The sequence below is a fragment of the Mastomys coucha genome, unplaced genomic scaffold (genome assembly GCF_008632895.1).
Source record: "Mastomys coucha isolate ucsf_1 unplaced genomic scaffold, UCSF_Mcou_1 pScaffold16, whole genome shotgun sequence".
Taxonomy (NCBI): Eukaryota; Metazoa; Chordata; class Mammalia; order Rodentia; family Muridae; genus Mastomys; species Mastomys coucha.
In genome coordinates this window covers 45,850,562-45,873,480 of record NW_022196898.1, presented here as the reverse complement: position 1 = coordinate 45,873,480, position 22,919 = coordinate 45,850,562, and the positions used below count along the sequence as shown (strand labels likewise).

The following is a 22,919-nucleotide window of genomic DNA, read 5'->3' as shown; positions in this document are numbered from 1 at the left end:
CAGACATAACACCACATATCCAATATAAAACCCACATGGAGGCCAATGAGTCTTATGTGCAGTTGTAAAACTTGAGGACTAACCGATGTGTGCTAATGAACTGTGAAGTCCTGACTTTCTCAACCAAAGTCATTTTCAGGAGAAAAATCAATCTGTTATTTTTTTTTGTGATTACGCACACACGATTTAGAAGTGTCTATAAAACACCAGAATATGAAAATAAGCTAGATGGTATGGTTGCTGTGAGAGTGCTGGCATCGCATTGTGCCAACCAGGTACTTGTGTGCATGCTCTCATTGATTGCCTCTATAAATGAGTGTACATGTTAGCAAATCTATACCCCAATATTACTGTATAATCCTATTGTATATTATATCCTACACAAGTCCACACAAACCAGCAGCGCTTGGGTAAATGAACCAGTGTTTCCTATTCCAATTCTTGCCCCAGCACACATTTCCCACTTCTGTGGGAGATGCTTGGTCCCAAGCAGGTGTCTGTTGGTCATATCGTATAGTCAGGGTATAAAGGAATGGCCCCATATTATGGAGTTTCTGAATGGACGAAAACTTTCCCTCCAGAAGCATTTATTTGTGATCAAACTAGACAAGAAAATGAAAGAACCCCAGCACTGGGCTTAAGATTCAGGATGAGGAATATTTAAGTTTCTCTTATCAACTGGGACATCATGAGATGATCACTGTGGAACCAGGGAACGGGCGATAGGGAAGGATATCACTGAGCTTTGACATGGAACCTTTTTTATTTTGTGATAAAAATGTTTTCATATAAATTTCATCTTAAACTACTTTTAGAATGAAACTTTAAAAAGTAAAAACTGTGCATGCTCCTTCCTATATTTAGTCAGGAACATGCAGTCATTTTCTGGTTACTGAGTTTCTCATACAAACAGATATAATGTCACTTTTCAGGGAAATGTACACAAGGAAGATGCCATAGTACCAAAATAGTTAAAACAGTTAAGGGTGGGGGCCTCAGGACATAGACACGTGCCCTTCCAAACAGTCCTCATACATTCAACGTGCTGGTTAAAGTCCGAGTCCTGAAATCACAGGTAAGCAGAACATATGCCTTTGGTTCTTTTCTGTGCAAGACTTCAAGTGGCCAAGTTTAACAAAATGGTATAACCAACTCGTGCTGACAGCTTTCACTAAAATCTTTAACTCAGTCCTTCTTTCCTTCAATCCCCCCACCAATGCATAAGTCAGAAAATGATGCTTAAAACAAAAAAAGAACAAATTAAAAAAAATATATCCTCGAAGGCAGGTGGGCGTCAAAGGAAGAATTCATAGGAATAAAAATAAGTCCAAAACAGGGATCTGTGTATGGAATAAAGGATGTGCCCCATATGGCATTAGCCTCTGATTCAGATCCCGAGAAACTACACAGGGCAAGAATTCTAACATCTAAGGGACTGAGCAGATGCTTGACTGGCAGTGTCGTTGTCTCCATCTCTGTAGCTTGTTGTCTATAATGGCAGTTTTCACACTCCCCCTCCCAAGATCCTCTGAGGGATCCTTGGAAGAGAAATAGCAAGTTTGTTCTTCTTTGTGTCTGGGGAAGGAGCAGTGACCACAGCCCCAGTGGCTGGACTCTTGGCTGTTGTTCGCAGGCAGTGGCACTGGAGCTTTAGGTCAGAGAGGTCTACACACAGGCTCTCTTTATCTGGGACTAACTGATGTGTACATGGGGAGACAGTTACCATGTAAGGCAATAAAATGTCAATATTCCATGAAAGGGGCTGGTAAGAAGACGTCACCACATGAGAACAAAGTCAAATGACCAAACTTAATTTGCCATAGACCAGGACAGAACCAATTATTTTTGTTGATTCAATGAACTCGGATGGGACTAAAATCCTCACTTGCTTACAGACTGCTGTGGTAACAGATACATGAAGTTACTAAGGTCACAAACTGATGAATGAGTGGAGGGGCACTTATTTCAACTATTGCAGGAATAAAGACTATTATTAAAACAACAACAAAACCCCGAAAACAACAAATAAACACTCCCCAGGTGACCCACCTAATAATATACACAAATGCCCCAGCAGAACTCATTTTCCTGTGCTATGGGCATCATGGCACCAGGAAGCAGTGACTGATGGCATGGCCATAGCTATGGCCAACTATTAGCTGACTGAGGGGAAGATGGAGAAAACTATCGTCCTAGATTTACAACAGATAAAAAATGTTTCTGCTCTTGAGAGTCTGAGAAGTCACTGAGACCACACTACAGGAAGCAGTTTTGGATGAGGTACAATCTTAATCTGAACACAAGGACAATGAGGAGCCATCATCATCTGAAGGGGACTCTAGGGAAGGAAGAAAATGCAGCATCGACTAGCAAAGGCTGCCTTGTGTGCTCAGGAGACTGTCCGCTCTCCATGTCTGGAACCCAAACAGATTCCATGTCTTCACTGAGAACCTACTGTGTGCACCAATCACTCAGATCACACAGTGTGGACAGAAATTGATAAACTGGCTTCTGATCTGAAAGGAAAGTGGTCCTAAGGAAGTTGGCAGTCACTGGGTCCCCTGTGCCACAGGCAAGTTCTGTCCTAAATGGCAAGGGCAAACAGAGAGCCATTTTCTTCTGCGGGCATCTATGATGCAGCCAAGAGTACCTTCATCTGCTGGATCAATGAGTCCTAAGCTTAGGGGATAAATGTGCTTCACAGTGGCAGCCGATGGAGGGCCTGTAGGTGGGTGGCTGCTTCTTGAGCAAGTTAGCTTATTTCTTGGACATTCCAACATTCACCCACTTTTCCTACTTCACAACAAAACGAGAGGAGTATCGCGGTACCTAAACCTCCTAGAGGATGATTTTATACTGACTAGGCCAACCAACAGTAGAATAGCTCATATCCTTCCCCGGCCTACATGCAGGGGAGAGAGATTAAGGTGCAGGTTCAGTAGGAGGCTTCTATTCCCCAAAGATTTTGCTTTCTCTTTCCTTCTAGGAATGAGACATGAAGACTGCAAGTATGTGCATTTTCCATAGAAGCATACTTCAGAGGCCATGGCTGAGACCGTGACTAGAGTAAACCCTGTGAGGCTCCTTGGGTGCTAGGAATGTGGAAACAGGAGGCTGAAGTTGTTCTTCACATCAGGAATGATTAAGAGCACAAAAGTCTTGCCTATGACACACTGACGGGGATCATCTACAGACAGGTGCAGAGAGGAAAGCACTGAGTGATGTCAAGGCCACTTCCAGGGCTGAGAAGATCGGCTAAGTCAGCCAGGACAGAGTCCCAGGGCACAATTCTCGGTCTGACTAGAGCACAATCTCCACATGCAGTCAGAAGCCCCAGGGCTTAAAAATGCTACTCAAGCTGCAACGCCTGGGCGATAAAAGGTATCCATGGTATTCTCCAAATCAGAAGAGAGCGAGGAGTCTCAAGGCTTATATTCATCTTGTGTCTCCACGAACTTGCAGGATGGCAAAGGTCAGTAGGAGATGAGCCCTCCCCTAAAACTGCAGATACTCAGTGGAGATGAAAATAATGCTTCTCATGCTTGTCTGAAGATTGGAGCATCTTCTCTCCTGCCTCAAGAAGCTGGCTACAGAGGTTTCTTCATTTCTCTTCAATAACCTTCACTCGTCCCTCAGCAGTATGTGTGATAGGCACTTCCATCTCTACGACTGAAGCAGACTCTTCATGCATAAACCTGCATGTTGCTGTGTGGTGGCTCGGACATGTGTGTTCCAGGTCCCCGCTGACCGCCTCCACCACCTCCAGGAGTTGGGCTGGTGGTCACATCTGACCAGTCAGATGCGGAGTGTGGTGAAGAGCTTGACCATTGGTCAGGAGACTCTGGGGATGGTGTCAGGTATGGGTGCTCACCCTGGAGGTGACCACCATGACTGGGGGTTCGCTCAGCAGCATTTGAGGAAGCGTAGCTGTGTTGGGAAGGGGGTGTGGGGTACTTGCCCACAGAGGCTGGGAAAGGATGATAGGTTGGCACAATGGTCTGAGCTACCTGCCCCTCCTGCTGGGGCATCATGGTGGGTGGGAAAGCCACACTGGGCAAACGGGCCATCTCTGGGATTTGGTACATAGAGGGCAAGGGGCCTGCAACAGCTGGAGGGCAGTTAGACTGTGTCTGGGGAGCTCCAGCTGCCTGGGCAATGCTGCCTTTTGGGATGAGCTGGAAAGTCACGATGGGAGGCAAGGGCTCCCGCTGGGTGGAGATGTGCTTCCCTTCTGGAGGTCTGCTCTGGGCAGCTGCTATGCCAGGGTGGGCTCCCTCTGCAGGAGCCAGGACCATGCCAAACATTTCATTGTACTGGGTCTCATTCATCTCCACACGGTTCATCCAGTCTGCCGGGACAGGAACTGGATGTAACCTGCCCAGGCTTCCTGCACTGCCACTACCTGGGGGAACAATGTGGTGGTGGGACAGCAGCTGGCTGACCGAGGGGAGCACGGTGCTGGCTCCAGGAGCCAAAGGCTGCATTTCATGAAGATTAGAGAAAGACAGTGCGTGCTGTGCATGCACTGGGGCAGCGGGGGCGGCAGCAGCCAGCAGAGGGGTGGGCGAGGCCTGTAAGATTCCAGGGGATGTGATCATGGGAGAGGATGTGGCATCAGAGACATATGTGTGAGGAGACTCAAGTGAATCGACAGGGGATAAAGTCACTGAGCTCTCGGACAGCTGGACCTTCTCATTCAGACACTTCTTCCTCCTGCTCCCCTTGACATCCTTGGCCTCCTTGGCAAGGTTAGGCAGGCTCGTGGGCATGGTGCTCTTGGTGTTGGGCCGTCTAGCCTTCTTACCCATTGGGGTGTGCTTCAGGCTGAGGAAAGATCTGTTGGGCCCACAGAGGACAGGCGAGAGAGCAGAAGTCAAGACAGTCCCCGGAGGGCTGGGAGTCACGTTATACTCGTCCAGGAGGCGAACGATGTCATGGTGCATGCGGTCCCGAGCCACATCCCGGGGAAGGCGGTCCATGTGGTCTGTGATGTCCCGGTTGGCGAAATGGTCTAATAGGATTTTGGCTGCTTCATAACTTCCCTCTCGGGCAGCAAGAAACAAAGGTGTCTCTTCCTGAAGAAAGACCGTAGGACACATTTTAATACCCAGAGAACACAGAAATGTTCCTAACCTTTACTCTTTTATAATCTTTTTAGCACTTTTCTAAGTGTTTCCTCTATGAGATACTATGGACAGATAGTACCGCTTCATACATATTGTGCATCTTTGACTTCCAAAAGAACTCAGTCTGCTCCCAGGAGCACCAGCTTCTTAGACAGGAATCAGTGACATGAAGCAGGCCTCAGAGCCAGAGCTTCACTTAAGAGAGGTGGGCTTGTCACCACGAAGTGCTGAGAGGAAAATGGGCTACCAATAAGAAAGAGAAGAGAGAAACCAAAGTATACAAAGAATTCAGAACAGGAGGTGGTGGGAGACTTTGAGGAAAAGAAGTAAAACAAAGGAAAGCAGTGAGTGCAAGAGGAATAAAGGAGGGCCTTGACAGGAGAGGGGCCTTGACAGGAGAGGGGCCATGACAGGAGAGGGGCCATGACAGGAGAGGGGCCATGACAGGAGAGGGGTCATTGACAGGAGAGGGGTCATGACAGGAGAGGGGCCTTGACAGGAGAGGGGCCTTGACAGGAGAGGGGCCATGACAGGAGAGGGGCCATGACAGGAGAGGGGCCTTGACAGGAAAGGGGTCACGACAGGAGAGGGGCCATGACAGGAGGGACCATGACAGGCAGCTCAAACACAAGTGTACCTCGGTATCCTAGAGCAGAGAAACAAACTACTGCACAGAGAGAAGGGAGAGAACATGGGAAACGGTGGTGGGCACATCCCAGAGAAGACAGGCTGTTGAAGGAGAAAGGCAGGGAGGGGTGCGCCAAGTGATTTCCAGGACAGTGCGATGAGCAGCAGACAACCAGGGGCTGTCTCCCAACAAGCCCCACACCCTCCCTCAGGGTCTCTGGACCTGGCTCCCCCAACAAACTTCCCCAGTGGCCTCCTAAGTGAGACACTGTCGTGAGCATGCTCAGGCCCTGAGCTGAGAGCTCTACCTTATTGTCCTGCATATCTCGGTTGGCTCCATTCTTCAACAGCAAAAGAGTCGCCTCCACATTATTGACGGCAGCTGCCCAATGAAGGGCAGATTTTCCTGCAGAGAAAACATTTTATAAGTATGGCACAAAGGAAAGTGCCGTGTTGTTGTTTTGTTTATTTTTCAGGAAACCTTGAATTCCCCAGAAAGCAGCAGGAAGTTGGTGGCAAAGGAGAGGCCACAGGAAAGCACACTTGTATTTTCCTTTCCTCATGTTCTCAGAATACTTCAGCACAGGCTGGGAGCCTCTGGCTAACAGGATCCCTGGTGTGTGACATTCATGCTCTCCACACGCCCAAGCCTCACATACTGAAGATAGGAATCTACCATACACCATAGGAACTTACTATGCATATTTAGGATATCTCAGAACCCCCAGTGAACCCACTCCCATAATAAGAGTGGTTATGGCTAAGAACCCACAGACAAACTTTTCTAGAACATTCCTTGAGGTCCAAGAACCCTCTTACTGAAAAAAACTAAAACCAAAAACCTTTCTCATCTTAACGTGGGACTCCTAGTGCCTCAGATCTCTGAGCCCCGCACACTGAAGGGCGGGTGTTCGAATGATGGGGAAGAATAAGGGACTCTCCAGTTTCAGATCTGAGAAAGTCCTCTTGGGCGGGTAGCAATTCTCTTGGGTAGAGACACGCTCTGCAGACTAAGCCAAGTCCTTGTCCCTACCATGGTCATCCACTGCATTCACATCTGCTTGGCAATTGATCAGCTCTGCCACCATTCCTTCCACAGCCAGGCGGGCAGCCAGAATCAGGGGGGTAGTACCATCGTTCATTCTGGCATCTAGATCGGTTACTCGGTTACGGATCAGAATCTAGAAGAGAAGCAGAGAAAAGTGTCCCTTGGATAAAGAAAAAGAACAAAACAGGAGCATTCAAACTGAGGTGTTCCTGGGGGGCATGTTATATCTTTATGCCCTGGAAGCTATAATGGCTAATCATTATGCATTTGCTAAGTAAGAGGATGAACCACTGTAGACGATCGGGATGCACTGGCCCATTAGGATGATGTTCTGTTTTCTAAGGAAAGGGAAATGTGTGTGCAGGTGTCACAACCTCAATCACATGAACAGCTAGAATGTCTCCAATTTCCTCATCAGGTTAAAATAGCAAGGAACACACTGCCCACTCATGTCGGGGATCAGCCGTAGGCCCACAGACAGGCAGAGCTACACAGAGAATTAACACTAATCCAAGGATTAGACCAATTACTGTTCCTATCTGACCTGTGCATCTTCGAGGCATCATTGCACATCAAAATATTGCTGATTAAGATTCAGAACACTGTTGCTGGCTGAGTCATTCTCTGGCTACTCAAAGTAGGTCAGTTGGCCTTCCTCCCTTTTCTGTCCAGCATAAGTAGATTCTCAAAGACTTCTGAATGAATTCAATGAGCTGGTAAGTGTTTTAGTAAAGCTGAAACACCACAGGTCTACAATAGTTCTTTTATTTTGTGTGTGTGCAGGCATGTCTGTGCAATGGTACACACATGGAAGTCTGAGAACAACCTGCAGGATCAGTTCCCTCTTTTTACCTATGGAGTTTTGAATGAGATGACCCCAGTAAGTCTTGGGCATTTGATTTAGACCATAGCAGGTGGCCATCTGGGAAAAATAATATGGCCTTGTTGGAGGAGGTATGTCACAGGGACATGCTTTGAGGTTTGAAAAAGACTTGTGCCACTCCCAGCAGCTCTCCACCTCCTGTCTGTGGTTCAGCTGTTCCTGCCCCCATGTGTTTGCTCCACCATTATGGACTCTGATCCTCTGAAAGCAGAGGCTCCACTAAACTCATTCTTTTATAAGTTGCCTTGGACATGGTGTTTTACCACAGAGAGAAAAGTAACCAAGACATGCCTTTACCCACTGAGCCACCTCATTCTTCATATTCAAATCAACTTTTGGCTCTTTACCTGGAAGACACCTTGGGCATCTGCTGCGACCGCAGCGTGAAGAGGACAGCGGCCCATGTTGTCCTGGGCATTGGCATCTGCACCAGCATCCAGGAGGCGTTTGGCAGCATCAGCTCTCGAATAGCGGGCTGCAAGGTGCAGGGCCATCTCGCCAGTGCGGTCTGTCTGTGCCTGAAGGCTGGCACCTTGGTAGACCAAGTCTGTGATGATGTTGGCAGAAGAGTCCTCAGCATCTTCATCTTCATCACTCAGGTCTGAGCTGCCTCCTCGGAGAGAAGCCAGCATCAGTGGAGTACACCCATCTGTAGGAAGGGAATGTTCACAATACATTCAAATTAACCCATTACTGGAACAGTTCTGCTAACCCCCATCATGCTATGGGATGTGAACTCTCCATGACTGGAGTAACTATGACAGGTTTTACATGACAATGCCAGCTATGTGATGAGTATAGGAAAGCAGCTGCCTTCTGCCCTGAGGTTCTTCCTTAAGCCAATAAGCTTTTCTGCTTGGGTTTAAGTGGAATTATGACATCTCAAACTAGACAGCATTTTAAATAGACAATGTAAATAAATTCTGCCTGCAAGACAGGAACTACAGTAGTTCCCCATGTTGTGCTGTGGGATACTGTGGTGGTTCAAATAAGAATGGCCCCCACAGACTCATAGATTTGAATGCTTAGTTAACAGGGAGTGACACTATTTGAGAAGGATTCGGAAGTGTGCTCTTGTTGGAGGAAGTGTGTCACTGGGGGGTGGATTTTGAGGTTTCAAAATCCCATGCCAGGCCCAGTTTGTCTCTGCCTGTCTCTGTCTCTTTGTCTCTCTCTGTGTCACAGTGTCTCTTCACAGCAACAGACCAGTGACTAAGACAGATACTACTTTTTTATCCTCTAAAATCCAACGGTTTAGTTAGTCTGCTTGGTCTAGGATGCTGCATAGGAAGCACTACAAAATCCTTCCCTGCCTTTGAGATCTGCACTTTCAGTTGAAAAAAAATTTAAGGATTTATTTAATGAGTATGAGTGTATTGCCTACATGTATTTCTGATCCATGAGTATACAGTGCCCATGCAGGCTAGAAAATTGCGTTGGATCCTCTGGAACTGGAGTAGTAGGTCACCATATGGGTGCTGGGAACTGAAATCAGGTCCTCTGTAAGAGCAACAAGTGCTCTTAACCACTGAGCCCTCTCACTAGCCCATAATTTAAAAATGTTTAAATATTTATTTTATTTTATGTAGATGGTATGTACACATATGCCTTAGTATATAAATTACTGATATGGTGTGTGTTTATGAGCACATGTGCATGTGTGTGCATGCACACATGTCCATAACATAAATGTGGAGGCCAGAGGACAACTTTGTCCAATTTTGACATGAACTCAGAAGCTTGAACTCAGGTGGTCTGGCTTTCATGGCAAATACTTTTACCCACTGAGCCACCAATGTAATTGTCCCGAGGTTCATAATTTCTGCACGACTATATTTCTCACATATTCATTTCCTTGAGCTCACTTAGTGTCTGGAATTGGCAGGGGCAGCTGGCCAGGGGGAGAAACGCTCACCAGCCACACAGAACCATGGAGGGCAGGTCCTGCTACTGACCTGGGCCTCAGACATTTATGTCCTGCAAACGCTCACCAACCACACAAAACTCTGGAGGTTAGGGCCCGCTACCGACCTGGGCCACGGACATTCACGTCCAGCGCATCCACCTCCTGTTCTGCCTGAGGAGGGGTGAGCGCCAGGGATGGAGTACGGCGGATGTCTGCAGCTTCAAGGTGCTGCTGCGTCCAGGGGCGTCGATCGATGGGGTCATCTTCCGACAGCAAAGCCTCATCCTCAGCCTGGAGAGGAAAAGTCATTTTCCCTCATTAACCTGAGCCCTCCAAAAGCTGCTGTGGGGAGGCAATCTTCCACCATCTCTTCTAACCTGCCTACGATGGTCTCCTCCTTCTTGTTTGACTAACTCCTATTTGCTCTTCAAATGAAATGAGATTTTAATCTTGTTGACCTTAAAAAGTGGTTTCTCTTTTCTCAGCTGACCATGTGGTATGTGCTACCTGGCACTGTATCACCAGCCAACCATGTTTTCTTCCTTTCTTTAAAAGAATTTAAATTTAGTGTGCAAAAACAATGGTGTTTATTTTTAGATTTATTTATTTAATGTATATGTGTACACTGTAGCTATCTTCAGACACACTAGAAGAGTGCATTGGATTGCATTACGGATGGTTGTGAGCCACTATGTGGTTGCTGGGAATTGAACTCAGGATCTCTGGAAGAGCTGTCAGTGCTCTTAACTGCTGAGCTATCTCTCCAGCCCCCAACAATGGGTTTTTACAAACATATCATGGTACCTTGCTGATACATTCACCTCACAGCCCTTTCCTGTCCCTCCTAACAGTCCCCTGGGTGTACTGTTTCTGTCCATCCGCCTCCACTAGTTAAATATAGACTCTGCACATGAGAGAAAGCATGCACTATTTTATTTTTCTTTCAACTGGAAGGTTCCTGAGAAAGGGAATAAACCCTGTTCAAGATTGCCTGCCTGCACTTAAGACAGTACTCAGAGCAAGCACTGAGGAGAGGATGGGGGAAAATCAGCATCTGCCCTTTACTTAACTCTTTATCTGTAAAAGGAGCTAGGCAAGGGATACCCCGGCAACTCAGAGAGAAAAGAGCTATTATTGTTGTTATTATTATTATTGCTATCTTATAGACAAAGAACAGTGAATCCAAAGAGGTTTAAGTAGCTGCAATCAAGTAGCCTGACTAGAGCAATGGTTCTTGTTGCTTTTACCGCTTTCATTTTTTGGAGATTATAATGTAATTACACCATTTCCCCCTTCTCTTTCTTCTCTCCAAGACCTCCCATAGAGCCCTCCTTGCTCTCTTTCAAATTCAGGTCTCTTTTATTACTAGTTGTTGTTAAATACTTATATATCCCTAAATACAACCTGCTCAGTTTGTACAATGTTACCTGTATATGTTTTCAGGAGGACTAAAGCAATATGTTTTCATTTGTTTTATTTGGTTTTAGAGGTAGCTCAGGCTGGCCTTAAACTTGGATTCCTTTGACTCAGCCTCTAGAATGCTGGTTTAAAGCAGTGTTCTTAACTGTCATGCTCAGCGACCTCCCCAGAAGTTCATGGTCTTGGCTTTCTTCGCTGAATAACTCCAACTCCTCTTACAGAAGTGCCAGAGATGTATCCATAAATGGAACTGTGAACACCCACATACCAGTCCTGACTCAGTAAACACGTGGGCGACACCTGACCCACAAGGCAGGCTTGCTTTACTACTTTAAAAGGTCTTCCTGAAGAATATACATGAGCAACAAAGACTGTCAGTGCTCTACGGGGCCCTGCTGTTCATGGGGCTTTGGGAAAGCCAATGTCTGGGGAAGATACACACTGAGACTGTGATCACATGACTGCTAGCAATATGGCTTCCTAGGACAGCTTACCTTGGCTTTCTTTGGCTGGGGTCCTTCATCATCAACCCAGTGTTCACTTGTCCCAGAACCAATCAGGTTAGCCTCTGACACTTGCACTGAGAGATTTCTGACGATATTCAGGGAGAAACAAGAGTAGAGGTTATGGCTGAGCAAACGCAGTGGCTTCCCGTACTTCACCAGCACTCCCATGCATCCTCTGACTTGGTCCAATGGGACAGGATGCACAGCACTTTTTCAAAATTACATTAACATTTATCAAAATTAAGTGTCTATGCCTGTGTGTTTCTGAGCATGTGAGTTCAGGTGTCTACAGATCCCATGGCAGCTGGAATTACAGGGGCTGTAAGCCATCCAGCGTGGGTGCTGGGAACTGAACCCAGGTCAGTTCCTGTTCTTGACTACTGAAGTATTCCTCTAGTCCTTTAATTCCATTACACACACTCACAGCACAGCATGAGGAAGTCCTAGCATGTGGGCACTGGGGATAAACTCAGGTCAACAGGCTTGCTGGGGCACTTTCACCTACTGAGCCACCACACCAGCCCTGATGGATATGTAAGCTGTGACATTTCTCAGCACTCAGCCTTTCTCTTCTCACTAAGAGACTATGTCAAAAGTGTTCTCCCACTCAAACACTGAGCACCACTGCAACAGGTGTGCACAGAAAGAGTCGGCCATGCTCAAAGACCTAGACAAGCCACTAGGAGCTGTGGTCAGGGTGACTAAAGGTGGGGTTTAGTTAGGATCTGAGATTACGGTTCAGTAAGATGCCCTTCTGTTCACCTCTGCTTCTCCCTGTGAATAGGGGATATTGTAAAACCCTCTTACTTCAGCCCCACGGCATCCTGCCCCACAGGTTCACGGCGCTTGTGATTGCTAGAGTCTCGGCGGAGGGTGAATCCTTCAGGCAGCCAGAGGAAGCCATGCTTGCGCTTCCGTTTTGCCATGATGACCCCCAGCAGGATGATGAACAGGATAATGACGACAGCAACCGCAAGCAGATAGAGAAGCCGGGCATTTCTTGGAGGCTCCAATTCACCTGAGAGTTCAGACATAGGAACAGTGATGTAGAAACAGCAACCTCTTTCTACCAGCAGCAAGGGCAAGCCCCAGTGAGGTCCCTTCCCAGGCCCCCTTCAACACTAATGCCACTCACTGAAAACAGACACCAGAGGGTAAGACAAGGTCCCTTGGATGGCATGAGAAGCCAGGAGAGCAGCTGCAGCATCTGTGTTCTTGAAGCACTGGTCTGAATCTTGAACACACTGTCGGTTGTCAATTTCCAGAAATACCTTCGAGCTTAGAGGGAGAATGGGGAGAAGAAATGAAGGGTCAGGTCTGGCGGGCTCAGTCAAGGAGGGCTCACCTGGTCCACCCTTCCCTCCTTCAGCATCCAGCTTTCCACCTTTGGGAGGAATAACTCAGAAAGCAGGATGTTTCAGATGCTGAACACAGACTCCTGCCTGGGAGGGTTCAAGACCCTGTCGTTTAGCTGATATAAGCCTCTGGCTGGGTGACACATAACAAGTAGCTGGGGAAGCGGGGCCTAGGGGTCCCCCAGCCCCACCTGTTCAGTGCTTGGTCCTCACTTGTTCTCCTACGTGTCTATAGTCATATGTCAGCAAGGAAAAGGCTGAAAGTTACAAACCATCAACACGCTGCGGGATGTGAACGACAGACCCACCCACCAAGGATTACTGTCAGGCACAGGTGTAAAGGGCCTTGAAAATGAGGCAATAATGAATCTAAAAGGCACATTATGGATGCAGGTTCTCAGCAACTCTGGAGAAACATTACGAACCCCAGATTTGAGAAGTCCTTTCTGATAGCCGTGTCTTTCTTGCTTAGCTGATCTTTAGGACCATTCAATCAAGGCAGATCTTTATCCTTACAGTAAAGAGGCTAGGATGTGTGTTTTGAATGAGGGGCACTCTATTTTAAGCTTCTCATTTTGATGGGCTGAGTATCTGTACTATGGATCAAAGTGCCCAGCTTTATGAATTCACTTGGAAATGCTGGTCCCTTGGGAATTTCTAAGTCCAAACCCACACACCTACCCTATCACCTCCTGCTCCTGCTCTTCGGGGAGAGACCTGCGTGCCACCTTCTGCTTCTTCATAGCAGCTGACTTCTCCCCGTAGTAGGGGTACACCATGAGGGCGCCCTGGGAGTCCTGTTTAATTCGTAAGTTGGTGTGGAGCAGGGTGCCCAGGGCCCTCAGGAAGCTTCGAGAATCCTGCAGCAGCTGCTCAGGGGGCAGGAGAACCACGATGACCAGGGTGCCCTCCGCCAGGTTCTCAGGCTGGTCGGAAGCACAGTCCAGCCCATCCCAGCCACACTCCTCGCTGTTGCATCCCTTATCACAGTGGTTGTCTTTGAAGTGGTCTGCACAGTATTTGTCATACCTGGTCAGGGGAGAGAGGAGGCGGGCGTGAGAACACACTGGAGCCTCAGCTTCCATTCAGAATGACCGTGCGCTTTCCTACCCATCTTTTCTGGCTCATTTTCAGTTCCCCAATGTCTAGAGAAACTTCCCAGAAGGCATGCATTCCAACACCATGGGCTACACAGCTATGTCACTCAACATTATCCTGTGCCTCTGGAATGGGGAATATTGTTACACTCATCATCCTGCCTGTGCTCGGCAGGTTTCACTCAGCCAATCATACTACGAGGGCAGAATTTTGTATAAGAATGAATATCTGAAGCCAGGGTCAATGTGGCTCACACTTCCCTCCCCTTCACTGACTCAGCAAGAGCAAAGGGTTCTAGAAGTAGGAGTCCAAACTTGCTCCAGACCTCCACCTAGCTAAGTGCTATTCAGGAGTGCACCAAAACAGTCTATTTCTTTCTCTTTGTAGAGTAAGACAATTAAAGAAGGTAAGGGGCAGGGAGATGTTCATACAGGGTATGAGATCTAACTCACTTACCCTCTTTCAAATGCCAAGAAAAATCTGGGTATGGTGGTGCATGCCTATAATGTCAGCACTTGGGAAGGAAGGCAGGGGGAGGAGGATCAGACGTGAAACTCAGGAGTTTAGGGCCAGTCTGTGCTGCAATGGGACCCTGCCTCAACACACACACACACACACACACACACACACACACACACACACACACAGTGTTGTGGTACTGTGTATATATACAATGACCACTGAAATGTCAGGTAAAAGAATGAGAACCCCAAAGGAACTCCTGAGGCATAACTGGTTCTCTCTCCTCCTTCCTTCGCCCACCCCAAACTGCTTGACTGAAAGCAATCAACTCCAACACCTGTGTATGTTCTTGGCAAGTTCTTTAGCTTCCAGGGAAGATCCCTAACAACACCTATGCCTCACAGAGCTGCCGAGACCCTTGGCGTTAAGTGCAATGATTAACGGGAAAGTTACCATACAGACCATGTCTGCAGCACTGATGGCGGGAGAGCCATGAGGCCTGAGCTCATCCCTACGCTCATGCTTCCTAATTAGATGGAAAAACTAGTCTTAAGGAAAGAAGTGAGCGGAGAGACAGTGGTACAGACCTTTCCATCCATCCTGATGCAGGCTAAGCTGGAGGCCGCCCGAGAGGGGCAACGCCACTTCCAAGGTTATTTCCCCCACGGTCGCAAGAGCAGCATGTGAGAAGGCAGAGATAGGCAGAGAGAGGGGATGTTATGCAGTGAGTAGTCCCAGCCCTCTGTCAGCAAGGGAAAATGGGGCAGTGTGCGATGGGACAAGGCTGGCACCATCTGAAAGGCAGAGGCAGCTTGGGCCGAAGCACTGGAGTGGTTAGGAGCAAGAACAGGAGACCGAGTGTGTTAGTGACAGCCCCCGGCAGCCTCCGAAGGCCTGGGGCTCTTACTTGCAGGTCTTGCTGTTCCTCTGGCATTCGAAGTTGTCAAACAGGCACTCTGCAGTGTTGCACTGCTCATCACACTGGTTGTTGATGTACTCCCAGCAGCGGAGCGAGGAAGTGCAGTTGGCCCAGGGGTCCTCCACAGTGAGGGAACAGTCACCTCCATCCCACTGGCAGGCGTGACTGTTGCAAGCCTCATCACAGATGCCGTCCCGAGCCTTGTCAGCGCAGTACTGACTCTGACAGGTGGCAGGAGGGGTGCTGGTGGGGACTGTGTAGAGCTCACAGTGGCTGCCCCAGAACGGCGGAGAGCAGCGACAAGAATAGTAAGGAGGCTGGCGCTGAGGATAGCAGGTGCCTCCGTGCTGGCAGGGGTTACTGGCGCAGCCTGACTCACAGTCCTTGGGGTTCGGACAGAAGCAGCGGGGTCCCGAGGCAGTATGCACACACTGCTCCCCTCTCCTGCACTTCACTTGCCCACAGCTACTCTGGCATCTTGCTCCGGAGAACCCCTGTAAGAAATGGCAAGGAAATGAGGATGGCAGATGATGGACCTAAGAGCTCGCCCCACTTTCCCCTCCACTCCTAGGGAGATAAATACTGGACACGCGTAATATTCGTCTGTGTTCTAGAAATGGCCTCTTCGAATCAGCCGACAGGTGAGAGCTGATGGCTCACGGGATTTATGTGGCACACTGTCACTTTAAGGTCCTTACTAGACAGGTGTCCTCTGAGTATCGCCCCACATAGCACTCTCTGTGTAAGGGAACTTCTGGCCTTGGGCACTGGCAATGGGCATCTGCACAGTGAAAAACTAAATCAAGCTTCCTTCTAGTTTGAGAAGTGCTTACTCGCCAATGACTGCTGCTAAAGAACAGGAGCAGAATGGTGCTTACCTAGTGGGGCAGGGAGGCTGCCACAGCACCAGGACAAGGTGGGAAGCCAGGGGTGCTGGCCCTACTTCAAGGGGACAGCAGACTACTTGTGGTTCCCCCTTAACACTCTGAAGGCTGACAGGCTTGACTGGGAAGCCCAGTTGCTGAGCGTGGCAGAACAACTAGACATGGGGAAGACGCAGACCACCTTCAAGGCACTAACACCCTAGCATCCTTCTAAGGAGCACGGAAACACAGGCTTGATCTCGGCTCCCTAGAGCATATGGAAGATGGTGCGCCCCTTACATCAGCAGCAGGCCACTTACTGGGGGACAACGACAAATGAAGCCATCAGGCATGTTGCTAGCCACAGCACAAGTCCCTCCGTTCAGGCAAGGCTTCTGGGGACACACATCTAGGAAGGTTTCACAGTGACGGCCTTAGGAGAGAACAGAAACAGCAGTTTTAAAAGGCATAACTATTAACTCAGAGACACTACTAAACACTACCCTAAGGGATGGGAAGCAGCCTCAGAGGCAGCAAGAAGCAGGTCAGGTCAGTTCTAAGCCTACAGGATAGCGAGAGGACGCTCTGTAGACCTCAACACAAAGGGACGGCTCAGACCAGCCCCTCAAGTGTCTTGCCAAGACACCAAGCACACAAGATCTACCCCAGCCAGACCCTCAAAGTGACAGGTAGAAAAGTGACACAAACTCCAAGAAAAACCCTCAGACAAAGGGGGGTTACACCTCAGCTTTGTCTCGTTTGTTAAGTTGAAGAATATTGTTAGCAGCATTTTGTTCAACAACCTCACAGAAGCAGCGGCATTAGGCCCATGTATGCACCCAACTGGGGACTCATGGTTTTTAGAGAGAATTTTCATCTTGTCTTTGCTACTATGACCTAACTGCTTTAAAACACATCGGACTTTGCCCAGGTCATCTCCTCTAAACCCGGTTCCATGGCAGAGGACACCTGCAGGCTGCTTCTCCCTGAACAGGTGGTTGGAATCAAAGAGGGAATATGGGGCTTGGCTGGGGTCTCTTGGCAAACAGTAGGAAAAGGGTCTCATCTGCCCTGCGGTCATTTGGATATTTAAACTAGCAAAATCTTTAAAATGGAGTGCTTTTGCCATTCAGAATCAAGAAAGAAGAATTTGAAATGTCGGGCCTCTCAGATCACAGAGGCAGACACTAAAGTGAAGTGGCATCAGGAGGCCCTGCTGACCATTAGAGGGGACATCTCACAGCACAGCTCAGTGGGCCACTTCTAACATGGTCATGAGCAGACAGAATTTCCTGACTGTGGGAAACTCACTCAGGTGTCCCCACAGCTCACCCTGTCCACCCCTCTCCCTTTTTCATTGTTTTTAAGATCTGGTCAGTGTTTGAGATACAAGCATCCTCAGAGGTAATGAAAGAAACAGAGCCCACACTGTCCCAACAGCCATAACAGCTCGAAAGAACAATTTCTTGTTTGGTGTTACTGCATCCAGACAACTTTCATATTGTGAAATCCCTTCCATCCTTTGTAGAATTCCAAGCATTTTAACGGTAGCATATATTTCAGACTGAAAAGAAGGAAAGGAGGAGAAAGGATGACAGAAGGCACGCAGGCTGGATGGGGGCTCAGCATGGACCAGCTCCACACTGGAAATTACCAGTTAGTAGGAGCACTATGCTATTACCAGGCTTCCAGTTTGTGAGGACATGCCCAACCTAAGAAGTCCAAGCAGGTTCCAGAAAGCGCAAGACAGATTTCAAAGCCTATGGACCATGTCACATCTACATACTTTAGTATGCAAGTACTTTAGCTCCAAATGTCACCGTAAGTGACTAGGTGGCTGACAGAGCTCCTGTTCTGTGGCAGTGTCTGCCCTCTTCATGCCATCTATGAAGAGCAGGCTAGGTGAATAGCCAAGCCTTAGCCATGCAGGAGGACCATGCCTACTGCAGCTCCCCTGTGGTTCCATCAGTTGCTCTTTGGACCTGATCTTCTAGGTGTCCTAACAGACCTCCCAGAGTTAGAGATGGCAGGCATGAACACTGCTAAGTGCATCCTCAGGTGTCAAAGAGTGCAGGGTGGTGGCACACCCAGTCAGATAAATGGCTCCTGAAATGAAACAGCTTGTATTTTCACATAAGAGTTTGAGAGTGTACAGTGATCTCCGTAGTACTCGGTTAGGGTGTACTGAATGCTATTGCAGTCACTGCAATGTGGGTGTGCTGAATGTCACTGCAGTGTGGGTGTGCTGAATGCTATTGCAGTCACTGCAGTGTGGGTGTACTGAATGCTATTGCAATCACTGCAGTGTGGGTGTGCTGAATGCTACTGCACAGTAAGTAGGCTTAATATGATGAAGATGGCAGATTTTATGTCTTGTTTAATTTATCTCAATTGAAAAATGTTAATTTTGCCCTCTACCCCAACAGATTATTTTTCATATTGCCACAGCATGATATAATCCACATACCACAAAAGAGTCTCTCAGAAAAGCAAAGGTAAAGATGAGACTAGTTATGATGCCCATGGGGTACAGACTTAAGGAAGCCTGGGCTCTGTGTCCTCAACCTAAGCTGGTCTTGGCTTGCTGTAGGAGGTCAGGCATTCCCATATAGATCACGGTTTGTTTACACAAGCCCCCTGCCCATCAGACTAGCAAGGGCTGAGAGGTTCTCACCCGTGAAGGCGCTGCGGCAGACACACTGGTAGTTATTTTTGAGCTGAATGCAGTCCAGGCTGCCCTCCGAGCTGCAGGGGTTGGACAGGCATTCGTTGATGTCCCCCTCACACCGCTCCCCAGCAAAGCCAGGCAAACAGCGACAAGTGTAGCCTCCAATCCGGTCCACACACTGGCCACCATTAAGGCAGTGGGGGCCCCCAGCACAGTCATCAACGTTCTCTTCACAAAGCAGGCCTGTAAGAGAAGACAGACAGAATTATGACAATCGATTGAACCCACTATTAGCAAGGGATAAATGCCCTTGTAGCCTTTAAAGATTAACTAGATTATATTCCTCAATCTACAGTGGGGCCTTTTAAATTGGGCAAGGCAAAAAATACTCTTAGTTCATGCCAGCTGCCGGTAGTTCACGTAGCTTCCTGGGGAGTAACATAAGAGGAAGTTGCACCCTGAGGCTCCACTGGTACACTCGATCCAGAGCAGCAGGGACAACTGTCCCATCTCAAGGGCACGGGAGCTAAAGCTTAGGAGACACTCTGTGACTTTTCCATTATTTATCAACTCCAATCAAAATATGAAAACAGTGTTAAACAGAACATACTCTAGTTACTACAGAGACTATACTGGGATTAGAATTTGGGCAATAGTATTTTATGTTTTATAAACACTAATTTTTTTTCTTTAAAAGAGGATGAGTACACTAATATTTTTTTATTTAAAAGAACAGCAATAGAGTGGAAATATCTTGCTAAGAATTTGAAGATTATTCTAGCTAAATAATGCACTGAAGATATATAAGCCATCTAGTTAAAATAACTGTGAACATGTTTAGAAACAACAAAATCAATGACTATTCCACAAAATAATTTGAAAAGGTTAAAAATGAAAATATTTCTATGTCCTCACCACTTAACACTTTGGTATACTTTAAGAGAAGCAAGACATAAAAAGGGAAGGAGACACAGATGCACCTTATTGTCACTAGCAATGTCAAAAGGCAACCGGCCGAGAGCATCAGAACCAGATGTGTGGCCTCATGGGCAAGTGCTCTGAAGGACAGACAAAAGAGATGTGAACAGATAGAAGACATACGTTATCTGGTTATGTGACTCTTCATGATAAAGTCATATTCACTGTATTGCATATGAATGCAATATAACCTCAAAAAGATATCAGCAATACTTTTTAATGGCAAACTGACTCAAAAAATGGTACAGAAAAACCAAATCACACTCAGGAGAGCTGGTTGAAAATGTCTCGTGAATTGATGGACAGGAAGACAGCAACAAGTAGGGTGCCCATACCAGTACCCTAAGCACACCGGAGCTTAGAATTTGATAAAAGTTCCATCTCGAGTCATTGTAAAAAACATCAACCATCTAGTCACATGGGAAAGCCACTTCAGGATTCTAGGCCAGGATAAAAACACAGAAGAATGCCTTTATAAATCTTGATGCATGGAGGATAAAATCAAGTACCACTCAGATGCAAGCGGCCATAAAAACAATGTTTAAGTTCAACATGATTAGAAATAATCTGCATGTAAAAACTCAACACAGAGACATCTGAAAGATTCTGACCTCAGAATAAGACATCTGAAAGATTACAACCTTAGGATATCGGGAAAACAGCCATAGCACACAGCAAAGACAAGTTCTGCACAGAGTAAGGACAGACGATATAGGACAACAGGGAAAAGTAGGGATACATCTCGGAGGGAAGACAGTAACTTATAAATATGCTAGATGCTGAACTGCATAGAGAGGATGCTGCCGGTACTGCCGCCCAAATGACAACTCGGTATAGTAGCCTGGTAGACTCTATTTCTGAAAACACATTCTGTAACATGTACTTATATGTGTGCTTTAAAAAAAAAAGCCCAATGTCTATCACTAGAGGACCAGTTAAGCACAATACATAATGTTGTCATAAAGGGGAATTCTGAAGCTATGAGAAAATACTGAAGAAGTTCCTTATTTTGATATGAAAATATGCCAAGAGAAAAACAGCATCTTTGATACATCTTCAGAGTTAAAAATAGAGGGAATAAAAACTATCTTTGTATTTGGCTCCTACACACATAATGCAATTTTGAAAGATAGCCTTTTAACTCCTCTAGAGACACACAAGAGGCTGTCTGCAGACACACAAGAGTGTGTCTTTACTGCATGTGTGGACATATTTATCCCTGTCCACATGCACATAGCACCTTATCTACTGACAGATTAGATTAAACTGGGAACCAGAAAGTGGAAGCAAACAAAGCCAGCCCGTGTTCCCAGTCTCATAGGATACTTGATGTCTGGCGTCACGAGTAAAATAAGCATAAAGCTTCCATGTGGACGGAACTATCAGTAATACACAGCTTATCAAGTGAGCATGACCTCATTCTTAGCCCAATGCAAACTGCAGGATGACAGAAGTGTTGCAGGTAGCCTGTGCACTGCGAGCAGGAGGTGTGAGCAGGCAATATCCAAGGCCTGGGAGTATACTGCTGAGAACAAGCACGGGAATAACTCACTGTACTGTGAGAGAGCTCCAGAGTCTCTGGGAACAGTCCCAGATAGACAGGACAGATAGCCAGCGAGGAAAAGTCAGAACAAATACACACTGCTTCAGGCACCTGGAAAGATCATGCACATAAAGTATAATCCAACCAACATTCAAGTAGGACACACTGGAAGAGAACCACACTCTACAACAGACTATTAAAAGGTGATCTTGGGAACAATGCAAAGGAGAGCCAGGTATCGTGAGAGACATCAGTAAGCTCTCAGTGAAGACCCCATCAGCAACATCAGTGAAAAGACACATCTGAGGAGCTGGCTCACAAACAGTCAACAGATCGGTAGATATACTACATTGTTATTCTAAGCTGCCACAAAGAAGTATTTAGGAGCCAGGCTGTGGCACAATGCTTTAATCCCAGCACTCAGGAGGCAGAGGCAGGTAGATCCCGGAGTTCAAGATTAACCTGGTCTACAGAATGTGTTCCAGAAGAGCCAGGGGTACACATAGAAACCCTGTCTCAATACAATGACAACAAAAACAAAGAAAGAAAAGAAGGAGGAAGAGGAGGAAAAGGAAGAAGAGGAGAAGGAAGGGGGAGAGAGAAAAAAAGAGAGATTGATTGGTTGGTTGGTTGGTTGGTTGATTGATTGAGAAAAGACAAAAATCTCATTATCTTAGGAGATGTTCCACTCTGGGACTGGATGCGTCTATGTTAATCTGGCAGACTGTGGTACAGTACAAAACCCATGCCCTCTCCTAGGCTCTCAGCCTCCACAGACTACAGAAGAACACTAGTGGGTGGTTCTGACACACACCTCTAGGGACGTGATGCGTGTCACATTTCCACACTTAGTGAAAGCCCCTGTACAGCCCTGTATATTTTCTCCACCTCTCCTGTGGCAGCCTTGGAGGCTACAGCCCAAAAGCACAGAGAAAGGCAGCAACCCAACACCTGTGCAAGTCTGAGTGCCAAAACAGCAAGCAAGACACCCCGACAAAACCTCCATTGTGTTATCTGAGACTTGATATATATAATTAGCTACCACCAGAACTGTAGCTTGTCCTAACCAATACCATTATTTAAAGGCATTAACCACCAGGCATGATAGTACATGCCTATAGTGAATTTGAGGCTAGGGCTACTTGGGATTCTGGGAACAGAAGGAGAGAGGGAGAGGAAGAGGTAAGGAGAGAGAGGAGGGATGAAAGAGAGGAGAAGAGGGAGAAGGGAAGAGAGATGGGACAAGAGGGGGAAAAGGGGAAAGAGAGGAGGGAGAGATGGGAAGAGGGAGAGATAGGGAGAGGGAGAGATGAGGAGAGGGAGAGATGGGAAGATAGATGGATAGAGGGAGAGGGACTGGGGGAAAAGGGAGGAGGGATGGGAAGAGATGGAAAGGGAAAGAGAGGGAGATGGGGCTAGGGACTGGAAAAGAGGGAGGAGAGAGATGGAGAGGTGTGGGAAGCCATCGTAAGCACATCGCCATTACAAGATGGCGATGACATCCGGCTTGCCGTTGGC

At 47.2% G+C, this 22,919-nt stretch overlaps 1 protein-coding gene across 1 annotated transcript in view; it reads right to left on the bottom strand.

Annotated features, from left to right (window-relative positions):
- Nucleotides 1-744: 744 nt before the first annotated feature.
- The window catches only part of Notch2 (notch receptor 2), a 142,163-nt gene continuing 119,988 nt past the window's right edge, over nt 745-22,919 (bottom strand). Inside the window, exons 23-34 of the mRNA XM_031374957.1 lie at nt 18,887-19,123; nt 16,533-16,645; nt 15,338-15,843; nt 13,552-13,899; nt 12,651-12,793; nt 12,323-12,533; nt 11,504-11,600; nt 9,716-9,881; nt 8,032-8,333; nt 6,787-6,934; nt 6,062-6,159; nt 745-5,075 (exon numbers count right to left, since the gene is read on the bottom strand). Of these exons, the coding sequence (XP_031230817.1) occupies nt 3,684-5,075; nt 6,062-6,159; nt 6,787-6,934; nt 8,032-8,333; nt 9,716-9,881; nt 11,504-11,600; nt 12,323-12,533; nt 12,651-12,793; nt 13,552-13,899; nt 15,338-15,843; nt 16,533-16,645; nt 18,887-19,123 (3,761 nt within the window). The 3' untranslated portion in view covers nt 745-3,683. The remainder of the gene's footprint in view (nt 5,076-6,061; nt 6,160-6,786; nt 6,935-8,031; nt 8,334-9,715; nt 9,882-11,503; nt 11,601-12,322; nt 12,534-12,650; nt 12,794-13,551; nt 13,900-15,337; nt 15,844-16,532; nt 16,646-18,886; nt 19,124-22,919) is intronic.